Source organism: Pleurodeles waltl, chromosome 5 (assembly GCF_031143425.1).
Source record: "Pleurodeles waltl isolate 20211129_DDA chromosome 5, aPleWal1.hap1.20221129, whole genome shotgun sequence".
NCBI classification, from domain to species: Eukaryota; Metazoa; Chordata; class Amphibia; order Caudata; family Salamandridae; genus Pleurodeles; species Pleurodeles waltl.
In genome coordinates, this window is record NC_090444.1 from 773395443 (window position 1) to 773420538 (window position 25096).

The 25096-nt window shown below is 41.2% G+C and overlaps 2 protein-coding genes across 4 annotated transcripts in view; one reads left to right on the top strand and one right to left on the bottom strand.

Annotated features, from left to right (window-relative positions):
* Nucleotides 1–7424, bottom strand: part of POLR3F (RNA polymerase III subunit F) — a 188302-nt gene extending 180878 nt beyond the window's left edge. Inside the window, exon 1 of the mRNA XM_069234734.1 lies at nt 7201–7424. Coding sequence (XP_069090835.1) covers nt 7201–7256 — 56 coding nt within the window. The 5' untranslated portion in view covers nt 7257–7424. The remainder of the gene's footprint in view (nt 1–7200) is intronic.
* Nucleotides 7425–7795: 371 nt separating this feature from the next.
* DZANK1 (double zinc ribbon and ankyrin repeat domains 1) overlaps nt 7796–25096 on the top strand; it is a 741684-nt gene continuing 724383 nt past the window's right edge. The window contains exon 1 of one of the 3 annotated variants that reach the window (XM_069234738.1): nt 7796–7879. The gene's annotated coding sequence lies outside the window, so the exon portion shown is untranslated. Of the gene's footprint in view, nt 7931–25096 lie in introns of all 3 variants that reach the window. The other 2 variants (XM_069234737.1, XM_069234736.1) reach the window with 2 other exon arrangements.

Consider the following 25096-nt stretch of genomic DNA (forward strand, 5'->3'; position numbering starts at 1 on the left):
AAGATGTTCCTTCAGTTTTGACTGCTTAACTGAATCGCTTACATTTAGGCAATGCATTACTTTGTTCGAGACTCTTTCACTCTCCAGACACAAGCAATGTTTAAGAGGTATACGGCTAACTTCTGCCGGCATCCACAGCTCTGTTTGGTCCGTCACTAAGGTCTGCCATGTCCCACTCTCTTGAACTCTTCTAACTCCCTCCAAGGGCAGGAGCTTGAAGATCACAAATCAAGTCCCACATCTCAATATAACAGGCATACAAGTTGAAGAGTGCAACTAAAAGCCTTTGAACAGGTCTCAGAACAGATGTTTCAAGCTGAAGGGAGAGACTGAAGCCCACAATATTCCCCAGCATCTGGAACAGGATTTTTTTTTTTAAAAGCAGCAGCAGCTCATCTTACCTCTTTCCCCTTGCAAGCTTTTTCTGCATGGAAAGTGGCTGTAGAGAGAATGCCATTAGCGAGAGTAATTCCTATTCTCCCAGGGTGAATATCAGGCTTTCCCCCTCTTACTTTTTTCCAAATGCAATGCTACTAAAGTTCTGTGGGATTACAGTGTATCAGCCTTACACAAATTCTCCCATCCATATTACAAAACATAAGATGCTACAGTGGTGTCACTAAGCCCATACTATTGCATTCCAGTCTCTCTCTTCCCCGCTCCCCCATTCTATACACACAATGAACATACAATTTAGGATCATTCAACAACCACTACTTCAAAAGGTCAGGAGCACTGAGATCCATACAACATTTAAGATTAGGTTTTACTTGTCGCTTGTCATGTGTTGTACTCAAGATTATTATTGTATACTATTGTTCAAGAACATAATAATCAATTATACACTGCAATGTTGGAACCTGCAACAAAAAAGCTCTCCTCTCCTACCATTGTTAGCACCCATCTGCATGGCCTAAGGAAGGGGGAGGAGGGGGCAGATGTGGAGATCATCACTGGCAACGTGTTCATGTTTTTATCCTTCACCAACACAGTTCCACCATATCAGCTAGGAAAGTTAAGTAGAACATTCTAGGAATAGGATAAATCAGTCATCGACAGTCTTGGAGAAGTCTTTGGTGAGTGGAGTGGCCTCACAAACACACCTCCTCAACTTGGTAGAAACTATGTAACGCTGAGGCTCTGTCCCCAGGAACTCGGAAACCCTTTTGGTCACCTGGTCGGACACTTCCATGTGCCTTTCCTCTTTTTATTTACCGCAGAAAATTAAACATTAAAGTGCAACAGAGAAAAACACCCTCCATCTTGCAATGGCCAGAGACTTATGAAATCCTCTAGAGATTGCCTTGCAGATTTGAGCTCTTTTCCAGGATGCTAGGAAGAAACTTTAATCCCAGCGTTTAAATGGTGAGCTAGAACATCTGGCTCCTGAATGATTTAAATGTAATTTGAGACTTCCTTTAGACTACTTGAACATTTTGTAAGAGGCAACCACTCATTCTTCAGCAAGTTCCTCCTATTCCTTCAGAAGATTTGTTTGCATTTTGTGCTTAACAAAGCTAACAGATAAAAGAGATGTCAAAATCCTAGCAAGGTGAGAAGGCTACTTCGCCCTGGGCATGGAACTTGGTAATTTTCAAATTGACAGATGCTGTATTTAAAGCAGTGCAAACATTTAAACATTTTAACTATGTGCTGTATCAATTGTTAAGCCTCAACTTGAGTTGTCCTCTTTTGACTTCAGAAAGGTGATCTGAATGAGACTGAATCCAAAAGATCAAGGTTGTCAAATCTTCCAAACCCTTTGGTACCCCATTAACCCAAATCTGTGATCTTCAGTTACTCCAGTTCTCAATGTTTATGCATAATTCTTTTCATTGTGTTCACTCCCACAGCATGTTGCGATTGACAGTAAATTCCATATTCTGTTCCTGTCGCTCAATCTCTAAAACATGGACTGCCATGTACTCCGTTCTTTGAGCTATTTCTAACGTGTAAAATGAGTAACTTTTGAAATGTTTGTTTTTCTGTTCTTGGCTAAGCAATATTATATTCAGACGCTGTGGTTATTTTCTATGATTCAGAGCTTTCATTAAAGTGTTTTCGAAGTTTGTGTAGATGTACCCGCAGCTACCCCTTATGGGCTGCAGCGTTATGTCTTACAATGTTGTGTATTAACCAAGCACTGCACAAGTTGAAATGTCCTATTGTTTGAAAAGGTTACTAATATCTGGTCTTTCCTCGAGGATGGAAGTAAAAGGAAACTGTATAAGTTTCTTCCTGAGAACAAGATACATGAGAGGCAATGAGACAATGGAGTTACAGACGAGACGGAAGAAGCAAGGATACTGTGGAAGAAAATGTTATAGTTAGCGTATCTGTTGAGTTTTAGGTCATCAATTTAGTTGTCGATTGGCTGAAAAGAAACCACCCCCTAGACTGACCAATCAGGAGTTTATTAGAGTTTAGTATAACAACCTGGGTAGAATTATCTGAGAGAGACTTCTTGAGAGAGGGAGATTTTAGATTTCCAGAGCAGACGAGGTTCGAGTCTGATGGTTCAAGACAAGCTGTTGTTAGGCCCAAATCTGATGACATGACTGATCATGTCCTCAAGCTGAAGCAGACCATTTCCTGTTACTACCTTTGTGGTAATGTATGTTATTAAATGTAAATTGTGTCTCTTTTGCTTTCCAGGTACCAGCCGCAACTAATGATTTTATTGCTTCACGTTGATAGCTTTTTATATTATAATCAAGCTTAGAAGTTTTCTAAATTTGTGTTACTAAATTCTTTTCACATGAAGCCCAACATGCTGATGCTAATTTGTGGTTAGTAAGGGAATTAATCTTGAAATGCTCAGGTTTTGTTTTGAGATCATTTGATGCTGTACTAATGTATACTTTGCCATTATTGCCAGTTTTTGTATTATTCATAAGTGTGATTCTTTTGGAGATAATTTGTTTGATTTTATTAATCAAATTGAGATATATACATCACTTTAACCAACCGCTATTGATCTTATAATATGCTTAACATTTGTATTTAAGAGTTATTTTCATGACATTAGGGTTATTAATTTAGGGAAATAAATCTATAACTTCTTCTTATTAAACTGGTGTAGTTATTGACTGAAGCTTTGTAATATTGAATGTTATTAATGTTAATGATCCTCACACCTCCCATTGGTGCATTCCCTCAAACCTATGTTGCTTCGATCCATCGTCCTCTAGCGCAGAATCCACTATTCAGTATTGATAATAGCTAGGATTCCATGGCGCGTTAGCAGATGTTATATCTATCTGTGTAAATAAATATAAACAAATGTACTATTCCTTCCTCTCCCACATTTGCCTTGTCCTCTTAGTTTTTACTTATCAACATTCCATTAACCCTTGATGTGACAGTTGACTTGGTTCTGAGGTTATGTCATCAACAGCAGATGTGGATGAGAGGCTGACATTGCTTTGTCAATTAACACTCCTTTCAATCCTTCATTGGAGTAAATTTAATAAATTACAATATTGGTGTTGATTTGCTGTGTAGGGGACAGCATCAACAGCCTTTTCCCCTATTTATTATAGCCACTTCTTCCTAATCTCCTGCCGGGGTGGCGAGACGATCATCACCACCATCCTCTTGGAGGCGAGGGGAATGGTTTTCTGTATTTTTTATTCAGTGCTGTGCAGGATTTAGAATTTTTTTTAAAGCGTGCTCGGGACTGACTGTCCCTGGTTAAAGAAGTGGGACTTCAGCACTTAAGAAGGAAATATATTAATTCTATTATTTATTCCACATGCTTTTCTACTGGAAAGAGGCGTTCGCCACATGAGATAACAACTGTAATGTACTCACCTCGTAAAAATTATTTTTCCTATTTGTGCATTTTCTGTTCAACATTGAAAGGCATTTGTTTACCTACCAAGATTGTCTCCAGTGTTCTGGCTTTTTAAACAAACAGTGGCATCTAATGTTCCCTGCTAGTAGTGCATGCTTCACTGCCTCAACCATAACAGGATTGATCTATCTCATACAGTAGTATTTTATCTGACAGGCACAGCTTAACATCACCCCATCTACATAAAGAATGCTGACAGGCACAGCTGTTCATTTTTCTGCTTCTTCGGAGTTAAACTGCAGTATCCTGTATTAGGCGCCTGCCCCGCTGATAGGCACAGCGGTTAATTTTACTGCTTCTTCTGAGTTCAAGTGGAGTATCCTGCATTAGGTCCCTGCTACGCCGACAGGGTCAACATGTAGTCTACTCTACAGTTTTACATGCTACCTTAAGCGTGTCACCCTGATTGGCACAGCTGGCTAATTATTGTTTCCATATTTTTGGTCTGTTCTGCTTTATCTGGCACAGCTTGAAGTTACCAAAATATAAGTGAACCCCAGAGCGTTCCTGTCTGTAGTTCCCAGAAGGAGATTTAACTGTTTAGTTGAATACATAACTTTAAAAAATTGTGGACTGGAGAGTACTGTATATTAACTATTGTTAAGTGTTGTTAGTATAATTTCAGGATTGGTAATATAGCTGCAGTACATTACATATACGCTGTACAGTTTCAATTTAGTATTCACACCTGATTTTCTGTTTATACTTGTTAACATGACAGCAAATATGGCGCAGCCCCACCTTTTTTAGATGAGGTGGGTAACCCAATAATACCCTAGAAAGAATGGGAAAATATTGTTAATGTCGTATCTTATTCAATTGGAGGATAAACATTCTCTCCCTTAAGGAAACAACATATATTGCTACATAATTTAGGCATTCAAGAGAGGAAAGTTAATGAAAACTTACCAGAGTCTGAAAGTGAAGAAGACAGTGAAGAGGGCCAGGAGAAACATTTTGGTCAAAGAGTGACTATTGTGTTCGAAAGACAAGTTTTTGTCTGTAGAGTATAAGGGAAGAATTAAAAAGTATCTAGCTATATTGCAGTATTGAGAGGGTTGGCTAGAATATGTGATTTTGGGTTCTTATGCGATTCCCTGATTAGGGACCAACTAGTTTGTTGCACAAACAATCGCAAAATACAGGAAAAGCTACTGGCTGGGAATCTGGACTTAAAGGAGGCTTTGGAGATAGCTAAAAGTATAGAACCTACTTCAGAGTGCATTAGAGAAATAAAGCAGAGCAGCAATTCAGACAACACCAGGTAGTAAAAGACCGCTCCTGTAAGGAGGAGCAAGTGGGTGAAGTTGGGGATAGAAAAACAAATGACCCTAAATTCTAGAAGAAAAAAAAAAAAACACAGAAAAAAAGGAGGCTGAAATGTTAACGCTGTGGAAACTACAACCATCTAGCTAATATTTCAAGTTGTTCTGCGTGCTCTGTTGTATGTAGGAAATGTAACAATAAGGGGCACTAAAAGTAAGGGTATGTAGAAATTTAAACGAAGAAAGAAACAATGTGCATGTGGTTGAAGAACTGGGAGAAGGTGAAAATGAATCTGTATTTCAAGTAGTAAGCAGAGTAACAGGTAATGGGGATAATTTTCCAACATGTGATTTAACACTAGATGAAGAAATGTTTAGAGTTTACGCTGATTCATGTTCTTCATACACTCCGATTGATTATGATAGTTTCCAAGAGATATTCAAAGAAAAGAAGTATGTTATTCTTCAATGGGATATTGAACCTGGGGGATACAATAAAGAGCCTATAACATTAGTAGGAATAATTTTTAAATATCGTTCTGTTATGGGAAAAATGTACCTAATAAAGAGGAGGTCCAATTTATTAGGCTAGGATTATCAGAAAGACATGGGGATCAAGCTTCATCCTAATAGTTGGGTACCTGTATTAACTACGGATGAGGGAAAGGTGAATGTGACACTGTGCAAAGAATTTCCAGAAGTGTTTACTGATAAGTTAAACCATCTTAAGAACTTTCAATATAAAATTACATTAAAAAACAATGCTGTACCAGTAATACACAAGGTAAGACCAATTGCTCATTTGATGTGTGAACCTCTATAGAAGGAGTTAAAAAAACTGGCAAATCAAGGAATCATCAAACCCACCTAAAGTTCCACATGAATAGGCCTGAGTGTGATCACCCAATAATCAGGAGGGAGGGGTTGTCTCCTTTGTGCTGGCCAAGAGACCTTAACGCTAATATTTGGGTGGTTAGATTTCCTGTTCCTAGAATAAATTAAATGATCAGTGTAATTAGAGAGGCCAAACACTTTAGTGTCATTGACCTCTCTTCAGCGTACCACCAAATAGAGTTGCATCAAGATTCTGAATCCTTAACTTCATTTATAACTCCATTTGGAGCCCTCAGGTATTGCAGGATGCCATTTAACCATGCGTCGGCAGCTGCTGTATTCCAAAGAGTTATGCAACAAGCTTTGGAAGGGATAATTTTTTTTTACAAAAGTGCAATGATAAAAATTAATTTATGGTGATTCAGCAGCCAATCACAATAACTCTTTGAGGGAAGTTATAACGGCACTCAAGAAAACAGGGTTAACCATAAAAAAAGACAAGTGTTGCATTGCTATGCAGACTGTAGATTATTTAGGTCATACAATCTCTAGACATAGGTTTAATCAAGTTTAACTTTGCAAAACATTGTGTGCATGTATATATACATACAAACTTACATCTCATCCTTACCATTCCTCCCACCTCTGCCTCTTCTCAACCTTTCTGACTGCTATCAATTCCAAACATTCTTCTCAATTCCAAAACATTCTTCTTTTCTTCTCAAACTTTCACCCCTCCTTTTGTTATCCCATCCAACTAACAAAGATGCGCGATCACTACAAAAAACCTACTACTGACCCTTTACAAATCTATTCCTGTCAATTTGTCCCTACTCCAAACACCCCTTTTCAACCCCATCCCTATTGTTCTACCCTTACTCCAAACTCAACTAAACACACATGAAATCAAGAGCACAACCCTAACACAATCAATGCATAAGAAAAAAAATAAAAAACTTTTACAAACTGGGTTACGGTAATCTTAGGTAACGGTGTAGCGTGATACTTGCCGAAAAAGCGTTTCAATGCCTCGTCAGGGTTCGTAAGCGCTATACAAGTACATTTACAATTACAGACCTGTACGTAAGCATATAAACGCATAAGGTACATGTATTTGTATGGTACAGTGCAAACTGAAAACAATACAAAAAGATGTTTAAAAAGCTGTACGGGAGGTGCAAAAATGCAAAGACCTAGCCAACAAAACTATTTTTGCCAAAATGTGTGAGCATCTTTCTTAATCACCTGTTCTCTATAGCAGCTTGGTCCGTCGACTCTTGTTTCACCTTTAAATCCGCCATGACCACTGCTATGGCTTGAATGGTAGACAATGAGATAAAACGTTACCTCAGTCAACACACCGGAACCCCTTGCTTGGTTGTGTACATAGCAAGCAAGGCGACCTGCAGCTGAGCTTGAAACGTAAGCTCAGCATGGCGCAGCAGCACAGAAAGAGCTGACAGGCGGCTACATGTATTCTCACACGACTCGCTCAGACACATTCTCACGGACATCTTGGGAAGGTGCTGCGGCTCCACGTTACTTTTAACTGAAGAAGAAAACGATAAACTCTATGCAACACAAGTGCATTTGAAGAGTGTTATATTTAATTCATCGCTTTAGGAAGTATATATAAAACTCTGCTTTTACATTTGGCAGTAATCTCTGAATTTCGCTATTTTTCGGATAGGCTACCGTCATTCCAACATGGCAGACGATCGCACCGGCATTCTAAGTCGCTTGCCCCTTTTCAGTGTCCATGATTACAACAATCTGGTTGCTCTATTGGTTGCTATGCACCGGCTGCCAATGACTGGCCTTGGTATTGCTACGAGATCCCATTCGGGCCAGCGTCTATGGCAACAGCTGCTTGGTGCGGAGGAGGAGCACGTACCCTAAAAGAAGAAACTAGTCAGATATTCAGGTGCGCGCGGGTCAGCAGGCCAGTGAGGAGCCAACCGAAGGAGTTGAAGAGGTCAGGGTCCACTCGATACCTTATATAGACAAGCAAGCCTTTCCTAATTGGAATCCTTCCTTTAACAGCCGTCTGGTTCTCCTAGGATCTCTCTGTCTTTAAGTCCAACGTAAGCTGTTGCTTGTGAGGATCAGAGTGCGTAGTCACGTGAGCACATATTTTCTAGTTGAAAACTAGCTGTGGGGGAACAGGTGCCCTCCGAAAGTATGTTGTTTTAATTTTATTTGTTAGCCTCGACCACATTTAATGCCCCCCGTTACTTACCAGCGATCTCCATCCTTGAATGTTAGCCCCACCAACCCAACTTGTGTGAAATTAATTGGGCTGACATTTCTGGCTTCTCTTGCCCATTGTCAAAGGTGTGCAGGGGAGGAGTGTGGATGGTAAGTTATGACTGTGACAAAAACAAGATAGAGTAAGGGTAATGAAGGTTACTGGTTAGTAACGGGGGCATTTCCCCCAAGTCCCTCACCCTTGGCCTAGTCATTACAAAATGAGGTATGCCAAAGCTGAAGTACTTTGACAAGGCACAAACCTTACTAAGCAGACCTGACTATGTAATACAGCAAGTTTTAATGCAAGTGGAAAGTCAAAACAAATGCAAACAACCACATTTTATGATGGTGAACACAATACAACTGTCCCCAATTTCAGCTGAGAATCTGAGACAGAATTAAGATGATAATGCCTAACAAAAGTATGTTCTGAAGCCTAGATAGTTGCCCTACATAGTTCTCGAATCAATATTCCCTGCAGTTCTGCCCAAGAAGTGTCTATCCCTCCTGTACGTCTCCCCTGGATAGTAAGATATGAGACATTTTCCTGCCATGCCATAACGACCGTGGACTTGATCCATCTCCCGAGGATCATAGTGGTAGCCTTCTTGCCACTTGCAGAGTGACCAAAAGTCACCAACAGGTAATCAGTCTTCCTGTATTGTAGATGCCTGCCAATATAAATCAAAAGAGCCCCTTTAACACAGGTTGCTCCACAATCCTACATACATTCATCCCTAAAAATAGACTCCCTATTTTTAGCTTTTTGGATTTTAAATCTGTTTTTGACAAGTGTATTGATGTCCGCTGGTTAATATTTTAAATTAGCAAACGTGGGAGCCTGGTTGTCGGACCTACTACAAAATATCTAGATTAGCACTTGTGCTAGATACTTTCAAGGAGAATATTAAAGTAACAGCACACCTGGATTGTGGTTTGCCGCCAGCCTTCTTTAATTTATTATTTGCATTGATGATTTTTCCAAACATGTTAGAGGTGCCACATACACCAACTCTCTTATGCATGCATGCATGCATGAAGGCACAAGTAATGGTGCAAAAACTGTAGGCCCATCAGAGAAAGTGCATATAGACCAATTCCTTTTTTTCCTGCCAGAAAGGCTTCCAGTATTACACTGTGTTGGTGTTTAAGATGGAACCAGCCAGCACAATGATTATCTTGCTGGGCAGCTCACCTCAGCATGACGTAACTCACACGTCACTAAAGGCAAATAAAACTCCAGCCTTCCTCTAATTGAGCTTCATGTACAGCATTGTTACTCCTTCTTCAAGATACCTTTTGTTAGTGCTACTTTTCTTTCACATGTCTGAGGGGATATAAGTGTGACTGTTGAAGATTTGGCATATTATTGCAATACTCTTTATTGGTCCATACTTATTCTGATGTTTGAGCCTCCATAAAGCCTCAAAAAAGGAGTGAAATATTAGGGCTCTTGGCCATACCAAATTGATACTGTCGCATTTGGACTATTAAACTTTTACTGATTACTGTTGTATGAAGTCTCTGTATAGTTATAACTTGCAGACTTACTACTCACAATATACTCACTAGCAGCCAATATATTGATAGTCTTCTATTACAAAGGAAAGGAGCAGTCGTATTATTTTATGAGAGAACAGGAACTTATCCGTTTAGCAACAGAAAACTTTGTTGATGTTCTATCTCAACTTCATCTTAAATTGCTTTGCCTGACCTTACCTTCCGATGTTTCTGAGGGGTGACGATTGGGCTAATGATCTCAGAGAGTAGCTAGGTAATTTAGGTTAATCGCAATTTAGAATATCATCGATTAACTCTGCGGATAGTGATTTAGGGTGGGCAACAGCCGATACCACAGCTACTTTATATTAGATACTCTTATGTACAAGCAATTCACAATTCATTTGGAAATAGAACGATGTTATGGCCAGTAGGGGCAGAATATTTCGCTTATAAACATAACATTTTAAAAGTTAAAGAACCACACATGCCATTTCCATATCCAACAGCTTTGAAGTCTCTTTGAACAAAGTTCAGATCATGGGTGCTATCCCTTATCAATCGTGTTTCGTGGTGGGATTTTTGTCGTCGTTCATGGATATCTTTGGGGCTGTATGTGAGTTGCAAATTCGATTTAGATTTTTTAGCCACATATATTCCTATAATAATAGGAAAGATGGATGCTTCGTACTTTCAGAAATAGTGTCCCCAGGTCATTAAATGAGGCAATTGATTATATATCCACCTCTACCATTTTGTGAGGCTAACAGTTTTTTTTTGTCATGGAATCGTTATGTGGATTGGTGACATAATTGTTAGTGAATGATGCACATTTTAAAACATGCTTACATTGCATACATTCCTAACTAACACTTTACAGTTCTCCCAGAGCTTGCAATTTATTGCTAATTTGAGCATGCGGAAATGTGCATAATTAATTCTTCAAGTTAGGACTGCTGTAATTCATGCATTTGTGTGTGTATATATTGTACTGTTTTATATTCTCAGTAATGTTGCATGTTTTTTCTGATCCAAATAAACAAATGATTGACTCAAGCAGAATACTTTGCAGTTAATTACAATGTTTTTTATTGGTATCATTCATAAGCAAATTCCAATAATCAGTGAAATCATTGTACGCAATTAACCATGTACGTTCATATTGAAACATAAGGCCAACACTCTTGATTTGACATAAGAATGAGTCTTTATCCTAGAATTTTAGCCAAAAAACTTTGTCCAATTGTTATACAAAGAAGTGTGTGAAATGTGTTCCCAGGGCAGAAGACGGTAAAGCCACAATCAAGCTGTAGTAAAGACAAAAAGAGAGAATTTTGTAAAGCTTTGTGTGTTTACATCAAACAACTATTTGCGATCCTTAATGGTTCAGTAATTGAAATAAAGTTTGTTTGCTATTCAGTTGTTAACGTTTCAGCCCTCACCTAGGTACATGGTCTCATCAGGACATTATCAATATAAGGACATCTGTTGTTATCTCTAACATTTTAATTGATTCCAGAAGACAGTGTTGGCCAGTGCTTCTGCACTGCTCAAGACGGGATGAAGATATTAATCCTTTAATAACATACCAATTGGAGTCGCTATATCTCGGGCTCATACTTTGGAGCTTGTTCTTTCCCAGCGAAGCAGCACCCATTGAGAGGTTTAAAACATGTTGCAGATTAAGGGCCTCATTACGAGGCTGGCGGTCTTAGACCTGCCAGCCTCATGGTGGTGGTCAGGACCAATGTTGCTCTGGCGGTCCGACCACCACCTTAAGTCTGTGGCAGTCAGACCGTCAGGGTTTCTGCCGTCTCTGCCAGGATCGCTGCTCCCAATGGATTGAAGACAGGTGGAGGTCATAATCTGCCAGGGCAGTGCTGCATGCAGCGCTGCCCTGCAGACTATGACCTTGTTCTCCGCCGGCCTTTTCATGGCGGTTTCACCGCCAAGAAAAGGTTGGCAGAGAACAGGTGCAGGGGGCTTCAGAGGGGCTCCTGCACTGCCCATGCACTTGGCATGGGCAGTGCAGGGGTTCCCCTGCCCAGCACCCTCGCAGTGTTCACTGTCTGCTGTGCAGACAGTAAACATTGTGAGGATGCTGGCGCACCCTGCAGGCAACAGCATTGCCACCGGCTTGATTTCGAACTGGAGACAGTGTTGCCACCTGTTTCCCGTTAGGGCTGACAGGTGGCAACTGTGGTTTCCACCCGACAGTCCAGTGGGAAATACCTAATAGGTCCGCTTGGGTGGTCGCCACTATGGCAGTGGCCACTCTTTCGAGAGTTTGGCGGACAGGCTTTCCCATCTGCCAAACTCAAAATGAGGCCCGAAATCTCTAAAAGGCACCCAGGGTTTGTTACTCAAACCTCTGAGTAAGTATGTTATTCCCTTTTTGACTGCCACTGGTAGGTACCCACATTTTGCTGCTACACCTCTAGACCAGCTTCCAATTTTATAGAGGCGTAAGGCCACCACAGATGTCCCTATATTGATATTGAAGAAAACAAAGAGGGTCCCTGAAAGGCTAATGCAACATAGGTAGCAACCAGGGAAAACCAAAAAAAACTGTAAAAAACTGCCTCTGGGTTTAAAAGGAAAGAAAACTCCTAATGACTGATAAGGATATATATACTCAGTGAAGCAACCAGGATATGCCAAGGCAAAATTGGACAAACAAAATTATTTTTATTTTGAGCAAAATTATAGTAGATGATCAACTTTATACAAAATCACTTTTCTTCTCCCTATATTCATACATTTATTTGCTATAAATATTTATAATCCATACAAGCGGTAAAAAGCAAACAAGCCACAGACACATTAGCTAAGAATTATTCATCATACAAACACACATACCTCACCATCATAACTGACCATACTCACAAATCTCACACCATTAAAACCAACCACGCTAAGAGGGAACAGTGTGCTGAGGTCACTAGGAAATTATCTGCATCCATATACCAGATTAACCCCGGATACACAGTGGCATTTGTAGTCCTTTTTCCATCTCAATTACACCTAATGGTAATGCAAAGAGTGATTCTCCTGTCCTCGTGCTGCACTGACGCGCGTTTCGGTGCAGCCGAACAACGGGAGCCACCTTCTTCAAGATGTAATAATGACGTGACAAAATGTCTGATCAAAACTGTGGCCCAGCAATATCTAATGCACACAAAAAATAAACTTAAACATAACTCCTAATTGCTCAATTGGCAAGCTTCAGCATGCTCCAAAGAGGAAACACCTAAAGTCTAAAGATAATAACTACTCCCAAATTGAAACCCCAGGAGGAAGAAAATCGTGTACCATGTGGGGAGATGAACCAAGTGCAAAGAAGTAAGAGAAACCATATACCAAACACACCAGTGCTGAATAGTAAAAAAGTGTATAATAAGTAACTCACCCTAGTGTTCTACACCAAGCAAGTGAAAACGTCCCTGCTTATCAGTATGCCAACAAGACGCACACTCAAAAGAGTTCAGTGGGGCACTCTCAGTCCACTCAGACATCTATAGAGAGAATACAAAATAAATAAAAAAATAAAATAAATTAGACCTATTAACTAGAGGACCTTGCTCGGAATCTATAAAAATAAATAAACCGCAAAGAGAACCTACCCTTATAAGTTGTGACATAAGCCAACAAGTAACCTTTGACTGATGAATCCACTAATCGAAGAAACAAATTCCATATTCACAAAACAAGATATTCTAGTACTGATAGAGGCCTCTCTGAGTGCTGGAATTGAGAGGGTTGCTCTCAATCTTAATGTTGCTTACACATTTGTTTTCTTTTAGGATTTGGGCCCGAATATCTTGTTTTGTGAATTAGGAATTGTTACTTTCAATTAGTGGATTTATCAGTCAAATATTACTTGTTTGCTTTATGTCTCAACTTATAAGGGGAAGGTTCTCCTTGTGGTGTAGTTATTTTTATGGATTCTTAGCCTGGTCCTCTCATTATTAGGCCTAATTTATTCTGTATTCTCTTTATAGAGGTCTAGGTGGACTGAAATTGCACCATTTAACCCTTTTGAGTGTGTGTCTTGTTGGCATACTGATAGGCAGGTAAGTTTTGACTTTCTTGTTGTAGAACCATGGGACGATTTACTTATTATACACACGTTTTACTATTCAGCACTGATGGATTTAGTATATGGTTTTTCTTATTTCTTTGCACTTGGTTCAATTTCTTACATGGTACACGAGTTTCTTCCTTCCGGTTTTTAAATTTGTGAGTAGTTATTATCTTTGGACTTTAGGTGTTTCCTTCTTAGAGCATGATGAGGCTTGCCAACTGAGCAATTAGGAGTTATTATGATTATGTTTATTTTTGTGTGTATTAGATATCACTAGGCCACAGCTTTCATCAGAATTTCGTCATGTCATATTATTACGCCCTGAAGAAGGTGACTCCTGCTGTGTGGCTTCATCGAAACACTCATCGACGCAACATGGGGACAGGAGCACCACTCTTTCCATTATCATTAGGTGTTATCTAGATTGAAAAAAAGACTGTAAATTCCTTTTTGTATCAGGAGTTAATTTGATGTATATTTTTTGATGTATACCATCTATATTCATTCAATACTGTGAACTTAATTAGCTAAGTCTTATGAGGATGCATATGATTTCCTAGTGACCACAGCATACTGACCCTTGACGTGGTTGGTTTTAATGATGTGAGATTTGTGAGTATGGTCAGGTATGATGGTGAGTGTATGTGTTTGTATGATTAATGATTTTTTAGCTAATGTGTCTGTGGCCTGTTTGCATTTCTACTCTGGTATGGATTATAAATATATGTAGCAAATAAATGTATAAACATAGGGAGAAGAAAAGTGATTTTGTATTAACTTTTATCATCTACGATAATTTTGTTCAAAATAAAAATGATTTTGTTTGTCTATTTTTGCCTTAGTATGTCATGATTGCCCTAATGAGTATATATATATTCTTATCAGTCATGGGGAGTTTTCTTTTCTATTAAACTCATAGGCAGTTTTTTTTTTTACAGTTTTCCTATATTGATAATGACTTGCTGAGACCACTCTACCTTGGGTTTTGACAACTGAATAACAAATAAACTTCCTTTCAATTATTGCACCATTAAGGATCTCAAACTGTTTTTTTTATTTTAAGCATGGACAGTGTTACATCGTCGTCACTTTTTTTCCTTTACTACTACTTGGTTTTGGTTTTTCTGTTTTCTGCACTAGGAACACATTTTACACACTTGTTTGGATAATAATTGGACAATCCTTTTTGGTGAGTATACTAGGATATAGACTTATCCTTATGTGAAATCAAGAGAAGTGGTCTTATGTTACAATATGAAGTAATGTTTACATTCATTTGCATGCTGTGATTTCACTGATTATTGGAATTTTTTAAAGAATTATACTAATGAGAACCATTGTTTCTGAATTAATGCTAATCACCAAGGCTCCTATCGGTTTAAGGTCTGCCCTTTTTGCGTAAATGCAGAATGTATTGCAGCACATATTATTGGTGTGCATTCAAGAGACAATATTGCAGTCTCAGGAAAAAACTATACTTATTATAGCATGTAAAAATGTGTTTTATAGAGTTACATTTTGAATGAGATGGACCCGAATTATGCACGTCTTTTTATTATGATATAGGAGAGCATATTAACCCTGTTATCCTGTCTGCTAGATTGGATGCAAAAGTCAACACCTATCCCAATACCAAACACAATTTTGTCAATAGCAAAACAAGCCCTTGAAGCTTTAGTTTGTATAGTAATATCATTGTTTCATGTGTCAACAAGCTAGATCTAGGGTGCAGTGGTAGGTAATGTTTCAGAGTGGCTTTAATTTGACTACTCTTTCCCAGAACTTTGCATTAAAATACTGTCTATACAATAAACGTATTAAGGTGTAATTCTCATGTTGGATATTTGTAGACTTTGTTTCGATCTATTCTGTAAAGTACATTTTGTGTTTTGTTGTGGTTAGTTGTTCCCCCTGAAGAATATCCTTTGTCTTTCCCAGAGAGCTATCACTTTGGTATGTCAATAAGCCTTTATCCATTGTTCATCTGTTTAATTACGTTTGTTTTTTGTCCCTTTTATCTCTGGCAGGCAGCAAGCCTTTTTGCATAGCCTCTGTGTTCGCACTCGTATGTTCAAGATCATTCTTTTTTTAATCTGTGAGAAAATAGGGTGTATTATATGGTGTGGTTGTGCCACCTCGCCGTGTAATACAATTACCAATCCCTTTAGGATCAGTATGTTTCATTTTTCAAACCTTGAACTCAACCCTGCAGAGCTGTGACTCTGGGCAGCAAGGCTCACCCAGAGGAACAAGTGTAAATCATTTAAACAGTACCAAAACAATTGAAGAAGAAATCAACAAGGCACTCAAGATCCAACTCCAATTTTTAGAGATATACTGTGTTTTTATGTATTTTTAGACACCACAACAAAAAAGATCCCCCTGAGAATTCCAGAAATATAGCATTTACAAGATATTGTAAATCTAAGCATTTCACTTGACCACAAACGAGCATTTGTAAATTGAACAAATTTGACACTTAGAAATGTTTTCATCACAAATATGGAATAGTTGTATTGCGGTCACTTAGAGTCATTTTAGGCACCCATCTTCACTAGGGAGCCAGTCAAGGGAACTAGCAAGGTCCACAAAACTAGTTACCTCCGCAAATGAACCAGTCTCCAGGCAGTTCCATGTACTTTATCTCCTTTGCAATGGATTCCAATGGCGTGGTCCTGATGCAAGAGATGAAGAATGCTGTGTATGTGATTGTCAACAAGGGTCTTCCCGCTGCTATTCCTTGGTCCACGAAGGGAGTGAGGCATTCCTGGTGCAGGGTTGATGTCCCTTGAAGTCCTCTGGGGGCTGATGGAAGTCCAGGTGCCACTACTAGCCTCCCGGTATTGTGGTCACAGCCAAATCTTTCCCTGGGTGATAACTCAGCTTCTGAGTGCCCAGTCTGCACTCAAACGGCTCTCCCAAGATCTGTGAATTTGGGTGCAACTTTGAGCATCGGATGCTGGTCTCTGGGGCTGCCCGGCAGGGGTTGGCAGCAATCTGAAGATTCTGGTCTATCAGCTTGCCCTGCACACTTCTTGGCTGTTGTGGCCTTGTGCTTTGAACAGGAGATCAGTTAATCGACCCTTGGAGTCTATATGCTTTGGCTGGGCTCCTGAGATATCTTCTTTATGAGCAGGACACAACAGGCACAGTCCCTTTTCTATGCTAGTCACAAGGCTCAGTAAGTGCAGTCCACACCACTGCAGTCTTTCTTTGCCTTTTCCACAGTGCAACAGAGGATTCCTTCTTTAGTTCTTCTTCCTGTCCAGTTGAGTTCTGGGTGCGAGGGTTGCCCTATTTATGTTTAAAAAGTGCCCTCAGTTTAGACACAGTCAGTAGCCAATGGGCTACTAGGTTCTGTAGGAGGCTGGACTGGCTTGTAGTGAGTACCAAGGGGTACTTGCACCTTGCACCAGGCCCAGTTATCCCTTATTAGTGTATAGGGTGTCTAGCAGCTTAGGCTGATAGATAATGGTAGCTTAGCAGAGCAGCTTAGGCTGAACTAGGAGACGTGTGAAGCTACTACAGTACCACTTAGTGTCATATGCACAATATCATAAGAAAACACAATACACAGTTATACTAAAAATAAAGGTACTTTATTTTTATGACAATATGCCAAAGTATCTTAGAGTGTACCCTCAGTGAGAGGATAGGAAATATACACAAGATATATATACACAATAGCAAAAATATGCAGTATAGTCTTAGAAAACAGTGCAAACAATGTATAGTTACAATAGGATGCAATGGGGAAACATAGGGATAGGGGCAACACAAACCATATACTCCAAAAGTGGAATGCGAACCACGAATGGACCCCAAACCTATGTGCCCTTGTAGAGGGTCGCTGGGACTATTAGACAATAGTGAGAGTTAGCAAAATAACCCTCCCCAAGACCCTGAAAAGTGAGTGCAAAGTGCACTAAAGTTCCCCTAAGGACAAAATAGTCGTGTTAGAGGGAAAATGCAAGGAAAACACAAATCAGCAATGCAACAACGATGGATTCCTGACTGAGGGTACCTGTGGAACAAGGGGACCAAGTCCAAAAGTCAGAAGCAGCTCGGAGATGGGCAGATGCCCAAGAAATGCCAGCGGTTGGTGCAAAGAAGCTCTTACTAGGCTGAAGAACTGTGAATACTGCAGGAACGACAAGGGCTAGAGACTTCCCCTTTGGAGGATAGATCCCCCACGCCTTGGAGAGTCGTGCAGAAGTGTTTTCCCGCCGGATGGACGCCAACAAGCCTTGCTACACGCAAATTGTGCGTTTGGCGTTTTTGGACGCTGCTGGGGCCCAGGAGGGACCAGGAGGTCGCAAATTGGACCTGCAGAGAGAGGGGACGTCGAGCAAGACAAAGAGCCCTCACTGAAGCAGGTAGCACCCGGAGAAGTGCCAGAAACAGGCACTACGAGGATGCGTGAAACGGTGCTCGCCGAAGTTGCACAAAGGAGTCCCACGTCGCCGGAGACCAACTTAGAAAGTCGTGCAATGCAGGTTAGAGTGCCGTGGACCCAGGCTTGGCTGTGCACGAAGGATTTCCGCCGGAAGTGCACAGGGGCCGGAGTAGCTTGCAAAGTCGCGGTTCCCAGCAATGCAGCCCAGCGAGGTGAGGCAAGGACTTACCTCCACCAAACTTGGGCTGAAGAGTCACTGGACTGTGGGGGTCACTTGGACGGTGTCGCTGGATTCGAGGGACCTCGCTCGTCGGGCTGAGAGGAGACCCAAGGGACCGGTAATGCAGCTTTTTGGTGCCTGCGGTTGCAGGGGGAAGATTCCGTCGACCCACGGGAGATTTCTTCGGAGCTTCTGGTGCAGAGAGGAGGCAGACTACCCCCACAGCATGCACAAGCAGGAAAACAGTCGAGAAGGCGGCAGGATCAGCGTTGCAGAGTTCCAGTAGTCGTCTTTGCTACTATGTTGCAGGTTTGCAGGCTTCCAGCGCGGTCAGCGGTCGATTCCTTATCAGAAGGTGAAGAGGGAGATGCAGAGGAACTCGGCTGAGCTCATGCATTCGTTATCTGAAGTTTCCCCAGAGACAGAGACCCTAAATAGCCAGAAAAGAGGGTTTGGCTACCTAGGAGAGAGGAAAGGCTACTAACACCTGAAGGAGCCTATCAGCAGGAGTCTCTGATGTCACCTGGTGGCACTGGCCACTCAGAGCAGTCCAGTGTGCCAGCAGCACCTCTGTTTCCAAGATGGCAGAGGTCTGGAGCACACTGGAGGAGCTCTGGACACCTCCCAGGGGAGGTTCAGGTCAGGGGAGTGGTCACTCCCCTTTCCTTTGTCCAGTTTCGCGCCAGAGCAGGGGCTAAGGGGTCCCTGAACCGGTGTAGACTGGCTTATGCAGAATTGGGCACATCTGTGCCCAACAAAGCATTTCCAGAGGCTGGGGGAGGCTACTCCTCCCCTGCCTTCACACCATTTTCCAAAGGGAGAGGGTGTTACACCCTCTCTCAGAGGAAGTTCTTTGTTCTGCCATCCTGGGCCAGGCCTGGCTGGACCCCAGGAGGGCAGCTGCCTGTCTGAGGGGTTGGCAGCAGCAGCAGCTGCAGAGAAACCCCAGGAAGGGCAGTTTGGCAGTACCAGGGTCTGTGCTACAGACCACTGGGATCATGGAATTGTACCAACAATGCCAGGATGGCATAGAGGGGGCAATTCCATGATCATAGACATGTTACATGGCCATATTCGGAGTTACCATGGTGAAGCTACATATAGGTAGTGACCTATATGTAGTGCACGCGTGTAATGGTGTCCCCGCACTCACAAAGTTCAGTGAATTGGCTCTGAACAATGTGGGGGCACCTTGGCTAGTGCCAGGGTGCCCTCACACTAAGTAACTTAGCACCTAACCTTTACCAGGTAAAGGTTAGACATATAGGTGACTTATAAGTTACTTAAGTGCAGTGTAAAATGGCTGTGAAATAACGTGGACGTTATTTCACTCAGGCTGCAGTGGCAGGCCTGTGTAAGAATTGTCAGAGCTCCCTATGGGTGGCAAAAGAAATGCTGCAGCCCATAGGGATCTCCTGGAACCCCAATAGCCTGGGTACCTTAGTACCATATACTAGGGAATTATAAGGGTGTTCCAGTAAGCCAATGTAAATTGGTAAAAATGGTCACTAGCCTGTCAGTGACAATTTGGAAAGAAATGAGAGAGCATAACCACTGAGGTTCTGATTAGCAGAGCCTCAGTGAGACAGTTAGTCACTACACAGGTAACACATTCAGGCACACTTATGAGCACTGGGGCCCTGGGTTACCAGGGTCCCAGTGACACATACAACTAAACCAACATATATACAGTGAAAAATGGGGGTAACATGCCAGGCAAGATGGTACTTTCCTACAGGTTCCCTCCCTTCTGATGACCACTTCCTGGGAAGTGAGGCATCTGGCCATCTCAAGATGCACCATTCTGCCCACTCCCAACATGACAGAACCGCTCTCTCTGTGTCCAGAGCTTACTAGCCCATCCCAGAGGTGTGGCTACTAAGGGGGCTACAAACCTCTGAAAAACAGGTTTATCAATAGGTTTCTTCTCTCGTTCCCAGGGGCCAGCTTGTCTATCTAAACTATGGGGCTGCCCCTCTTGCTAGTGTGACCCATTTGCTCCTCAAAGACAGCTTCAACTTTGAAGTTCACCTTTTTGGGCCAACATCCTACAGAAAGGAGGTAATACCCCTCTACAGTGCAAGCCCCTATTGTCTGTTTTCCTGTGATTCGTTAGCCTGTCTCCCTAGAAGGGCAGAAAGCTTTCTTGGGCTCAGGCTTCTTGTGTTAAGGGCACAGGAGATTGCAGGTGGTAACTTTCTAAACATTGCACAGTGCCACTTGTTAAATTCATTCCAACTTCAGAATCAAGACCGGATTAGCAAGTTGTTTGATATCTTGTAATATGAACTTTGGTTGCACCGTTCAGGAGTTGGCATAGCTGAAGGGTCAGCGTGTAACCCTGTTCTCGGCAATGGGGTGACAAAGTCTGTCAGCAGTAAAAACTGCAGTTTCTGCATTTTTTACTGACAGAACATGTGAAAATGTTCTGCCTGTGAAATATGCTGCATCTTACCCTAGGAGTTGAAAGGCCTGCCACAGGAGTGGCCTACACATATTGCAGAGGAAGGATTGACTTTGCCATTGGTTTAAATGGCAAAGTTGGGCAAGTTGCTCTTCCCATCTGCAGTGGCGGACTGGGAGACTTATTTTACCTGTGACCACCCACAGTGGCATATTCAGTGCTGCACTCCAAGTTACCTGCCATGCATATCATATACTAGGGACTTAAGGTAAGTACGCCTATGCCAATTGGGTATTGCCAATGTACCATACACGTTTTGGGTCTGGGCACTGGCAATGAGGTTTTGTTAGAAGGCCTCAGTGCACTCTCAGTCGAAAAAGCATCAGTCCAAAAACTTGAGAGTGACCATACAAAAGAGCCACTTTCCTACACTATCAATTAGTTAATTCATAAGGGCCGTTAAATGACATGCATCAAGAAATCTGACTCATTTATTTATAAATATAGGACTAACTTGCATGTTTCTTATCGCTTCTAGTGGTACTGAACTAAATTTTGAGTTTGTGTGTATGGCGATTCCATGCAGTCCACCCACCTGAACTACAAATTTGCATCTCCAAAGACCTGATTGGAGCTGTGGAATTATTGATACCGGTCCTCTGTTTCACCTGCTTTCTCCTGCCTCGCACCACTCTCCACAAATGGAAGTGAAACGGGAGAATGCAGGTGATACTCTGGTACTGTGATGCACCATCTTTCCTGTCAGTTGCAGGTCATGTAGACCCAAAGTTAACTGGAGATTTCTCTCTGTGGGCAACAGTAAAGTTAGAGCCACTGCCAGAATTACAAAGTATTTCTGCTCTGTCCTTGGGCTTTGGAGAAGACAGAGTTGAGAAGGGGCAAGATCTACTACAAGTGATCAGAGAGTGGAACAGAAAATAAAGTTTAAAAAAAAAAGTTTATCATTAAAGCTTCCTCACTCCATTCAACATCCAAATGAAGGAATGGCACTCCGTTAGCATGCTACTCGTGTTTATTACAAAATCAGCACATTACAGGGAACAGAACGCGTTTCCGCAGGGAACTGCCTTAATCAACCTGTATGTCATCATTTTGTTTACCCTTAGGTACCCTCATGTGATGCATCATCTTGTGAAAACACCTTACGTAATCATAGACATAAAAGACATTCATAACAAACATGTAACTTTGCTTAATTTCACATATCAATAAATCCTCAATACATGCCGTTTTCAGTTCTTAAATATAAATAAACTTTCTTGTGCACATTCACAGTCCACCTTCCAGTACCTAAATGATCTTATATTTCCATCTATTAATAATGATGTGGGCCACTTACACAATGTCATTCCGCTGACAACATTGCTCTGCTAATATAACGCCCTAGTGGGCTAATACCCCTTACTTACATTCCATAATAAAGAAAAAATAAAAAAATAAAAATGGTTCCCGCCTCCTGTGCAGCCTACAGGGCCTCTTACAGTGAGTTTGCGGGGTGTTGGGGGCACTGCGCCACTACCTGCAGGCCCCAAAAAACAGAATTTGTGGGTGTCCCTGGTGGGCATTAAGAATTTCAATAAATAAATAAATTGCTCATTTATCCCTTTCCAACGAGCACCCCATAATACAAGGGCTTTTTAAATAAAATGTCTTTTGGATCCTGGTGGAGACCTTTTAAGGGACAGGGGCACCACCAAGCCTTTCCCTTATTGTTGTGAGGGGCTGTTGGGACTGCAGCAGTTCCACAGCAACATAAAAAAAAAAAACAGTAAGGGCCACATTCAGAGTTTAGCGAACGGGCTACTGAGTCACAAAAGTGACAGACATCCCATCCATCGTATTACGATTTCCATAGGATATAATGGAATCATAATAATTTGGGCAGGATTTCCATCACGTATGTGACAGACTAACCCTAACTGCCAAACTCTAAATCAGGTCCTAAGTCTACTGGGTCATTAAATCCATGACCGCCTGGCACTTCTAGCTGGAGCTCTATGCTCTTCAGCTGGAGTGCAGAGTCCCCATGTGGTTGCTTCTATGGCTACACTTTGCAGCTTGAAAACTGGTTAAACGAGATGTTGATTTTTATTTTTTAAATAAAACTTTTTTTTTTAATGACAATCACCTTTATTAAACATTTCACTGTGTAAATATCTTACACATACTTTTTATTATAATTATTGTTTATTTTTTAAAAAAAAAGACAGTAAGTGTGCTTTATAAAGTTTGATACGCTGCCCCTTCATAAAGCCAATAGGCCCACTTTTTCTGTGCACAACCCAGCCCCAATCCCACCAGAGGCCAGGCTCTGTGGCCTAACACACACTGAGCATAGTCAAAGGCTGTGTGGCATGAGGTTGGCTGCTCCTGGGGGAGAGGGTGGTCGGCTTCAACCAACCCTGTGCTGGAGGCCATTCACGTCATGTTGCTGGCATTTCCTATGGTAATACAATTTTACTTTACTTTAAAAACCATAGCAATTCACTGAAAAAAATTAAAGGTTAAAGGAACGTTGTAGCTAGGTGAAAATATTGGTTAAAATATACCTTTTTAAATTAAAAAAAATCACTGAAATTCACCAGTTCTAGTTAACTCAAGTAACTATAACTCATGCCCTACAGTAACTATAACTCACATATTGCATCACTTATGACCTATTCCATGACATTACTGATAACATCACTGTACTGTAACACCTAAATGACATCATTTAACTTTTGTTTTTTTAGTAAAAAAAATAAATATATAATATATATATAATATATATATATATATATATATATATATAGCTTCCTATATAGTGCACTAAAAAGAAGTACACTGTGCAGAGAGTCCAGTGGATCCCCATTTGGTGTTGCAGATGCAAAAGTAGATAGGACTAATGCTCTATTTTGTGGTAGTGTGCAGTTAGGCTAGTCAGAGTGTAGTGCTAAGCATCTGTTGTACTCACAGAGGCAATAAATGAGACAAACACTGAAAGAATAAATCCAAGACCAATTTAGAAAAATAGCATTTCTTTTTAAATATGTTTCAAACCTAAGAACTTCATCATCAGGTAAGTAGATTTACAAGCATAAATACTTTGCAGTCCAAAACAATCATCACTTAGTGCAACTTTTCAGTTCAGCAGTGTTAACCTTTGGGAGAAAAACAAGAATGCAGTTTTGCAGGTAAGTAAACAACGTACAAATCCAGTCTTTTGGGTTTTAGTTCAACACCAGCGGCACAGGGGCTGCTGGGCACAGAGGTCAAATTCAGCGTTGGGTGCCCAAAGTTAACCAATTTGAGACTGGGCGTGATCTAGGATGCGCTACTCACGAGTGAGTAAAGTGGTGTCAGGGGTTGATCTCCTGGAGTTGAGGTAAGCACAAGGAGGGTGTGGGCACAAGGCAGCACCAAACTTACACCCTCAGCGGCACAGGGGAGGCCGGGTGCAGAGTGCCAACACAGCGTCAGAAGCCCAGTGTTTTTTTTGTTTTTTAACTTTATTTATAATTTGTCAATAGGAAGAAAAAAAAAACAGAAATAAGCACAGGCTGCTTCCATTACTTTGAAGCTGGGGTACAGCACATGAGAGCAAACTTTACATCATCAATAGGAGTTACATGCATTGCAACATTCCAGCCATTATCTGATTATGCGAGTGGTAAAAGGTGTGGATGTCATCCGGGGTTTGATACCGTATGTACCCCACTGTCCTCTGTTTGCCACGGTCGCTGGAGGCAGCCGCCCTGCACATGTGCTATGATCAGGATCAACGGACCACAGATAGTTACAAAGGGGCTGACATATGTTCTTGTGGGGAGATGTGGGTGGTTAACGCTCTGCATATAATTCAGTAGTAGTATTGCAATATATAAGACTGTGTAGCCAAGCTCCTGCCGTAGCCAAGCTCCTGCCATGGGTGGGTTTTTATTACCCCAGTGTATGGCAAGTTCACCTTTCGCTAGTAGCGGGGCTAAAGCTGTATATCCAGGGCTCGAAAAATCATAAAAATGTTACTCGACCTGCTGGTCAAGTAACTTAAATAATCTACTCAATCTAACTGTAATGTACTTGACCCGTAAACGGGTCTCAAATTGTGTGATCCTAGGCAAATAGTTTTCAGAGTCCCCCTTTTCTAAATTCCGACATATGATTGCACCTTCAAATATGTGAGCTGACCATTTCTGCAGTACAAAAAAACCTCTTTTGTTTGATTAAGTAGACTAAAGTTTGCTGCCTGCATCACAAGAATCTAGCTCACATACCCATGAGGTCTAG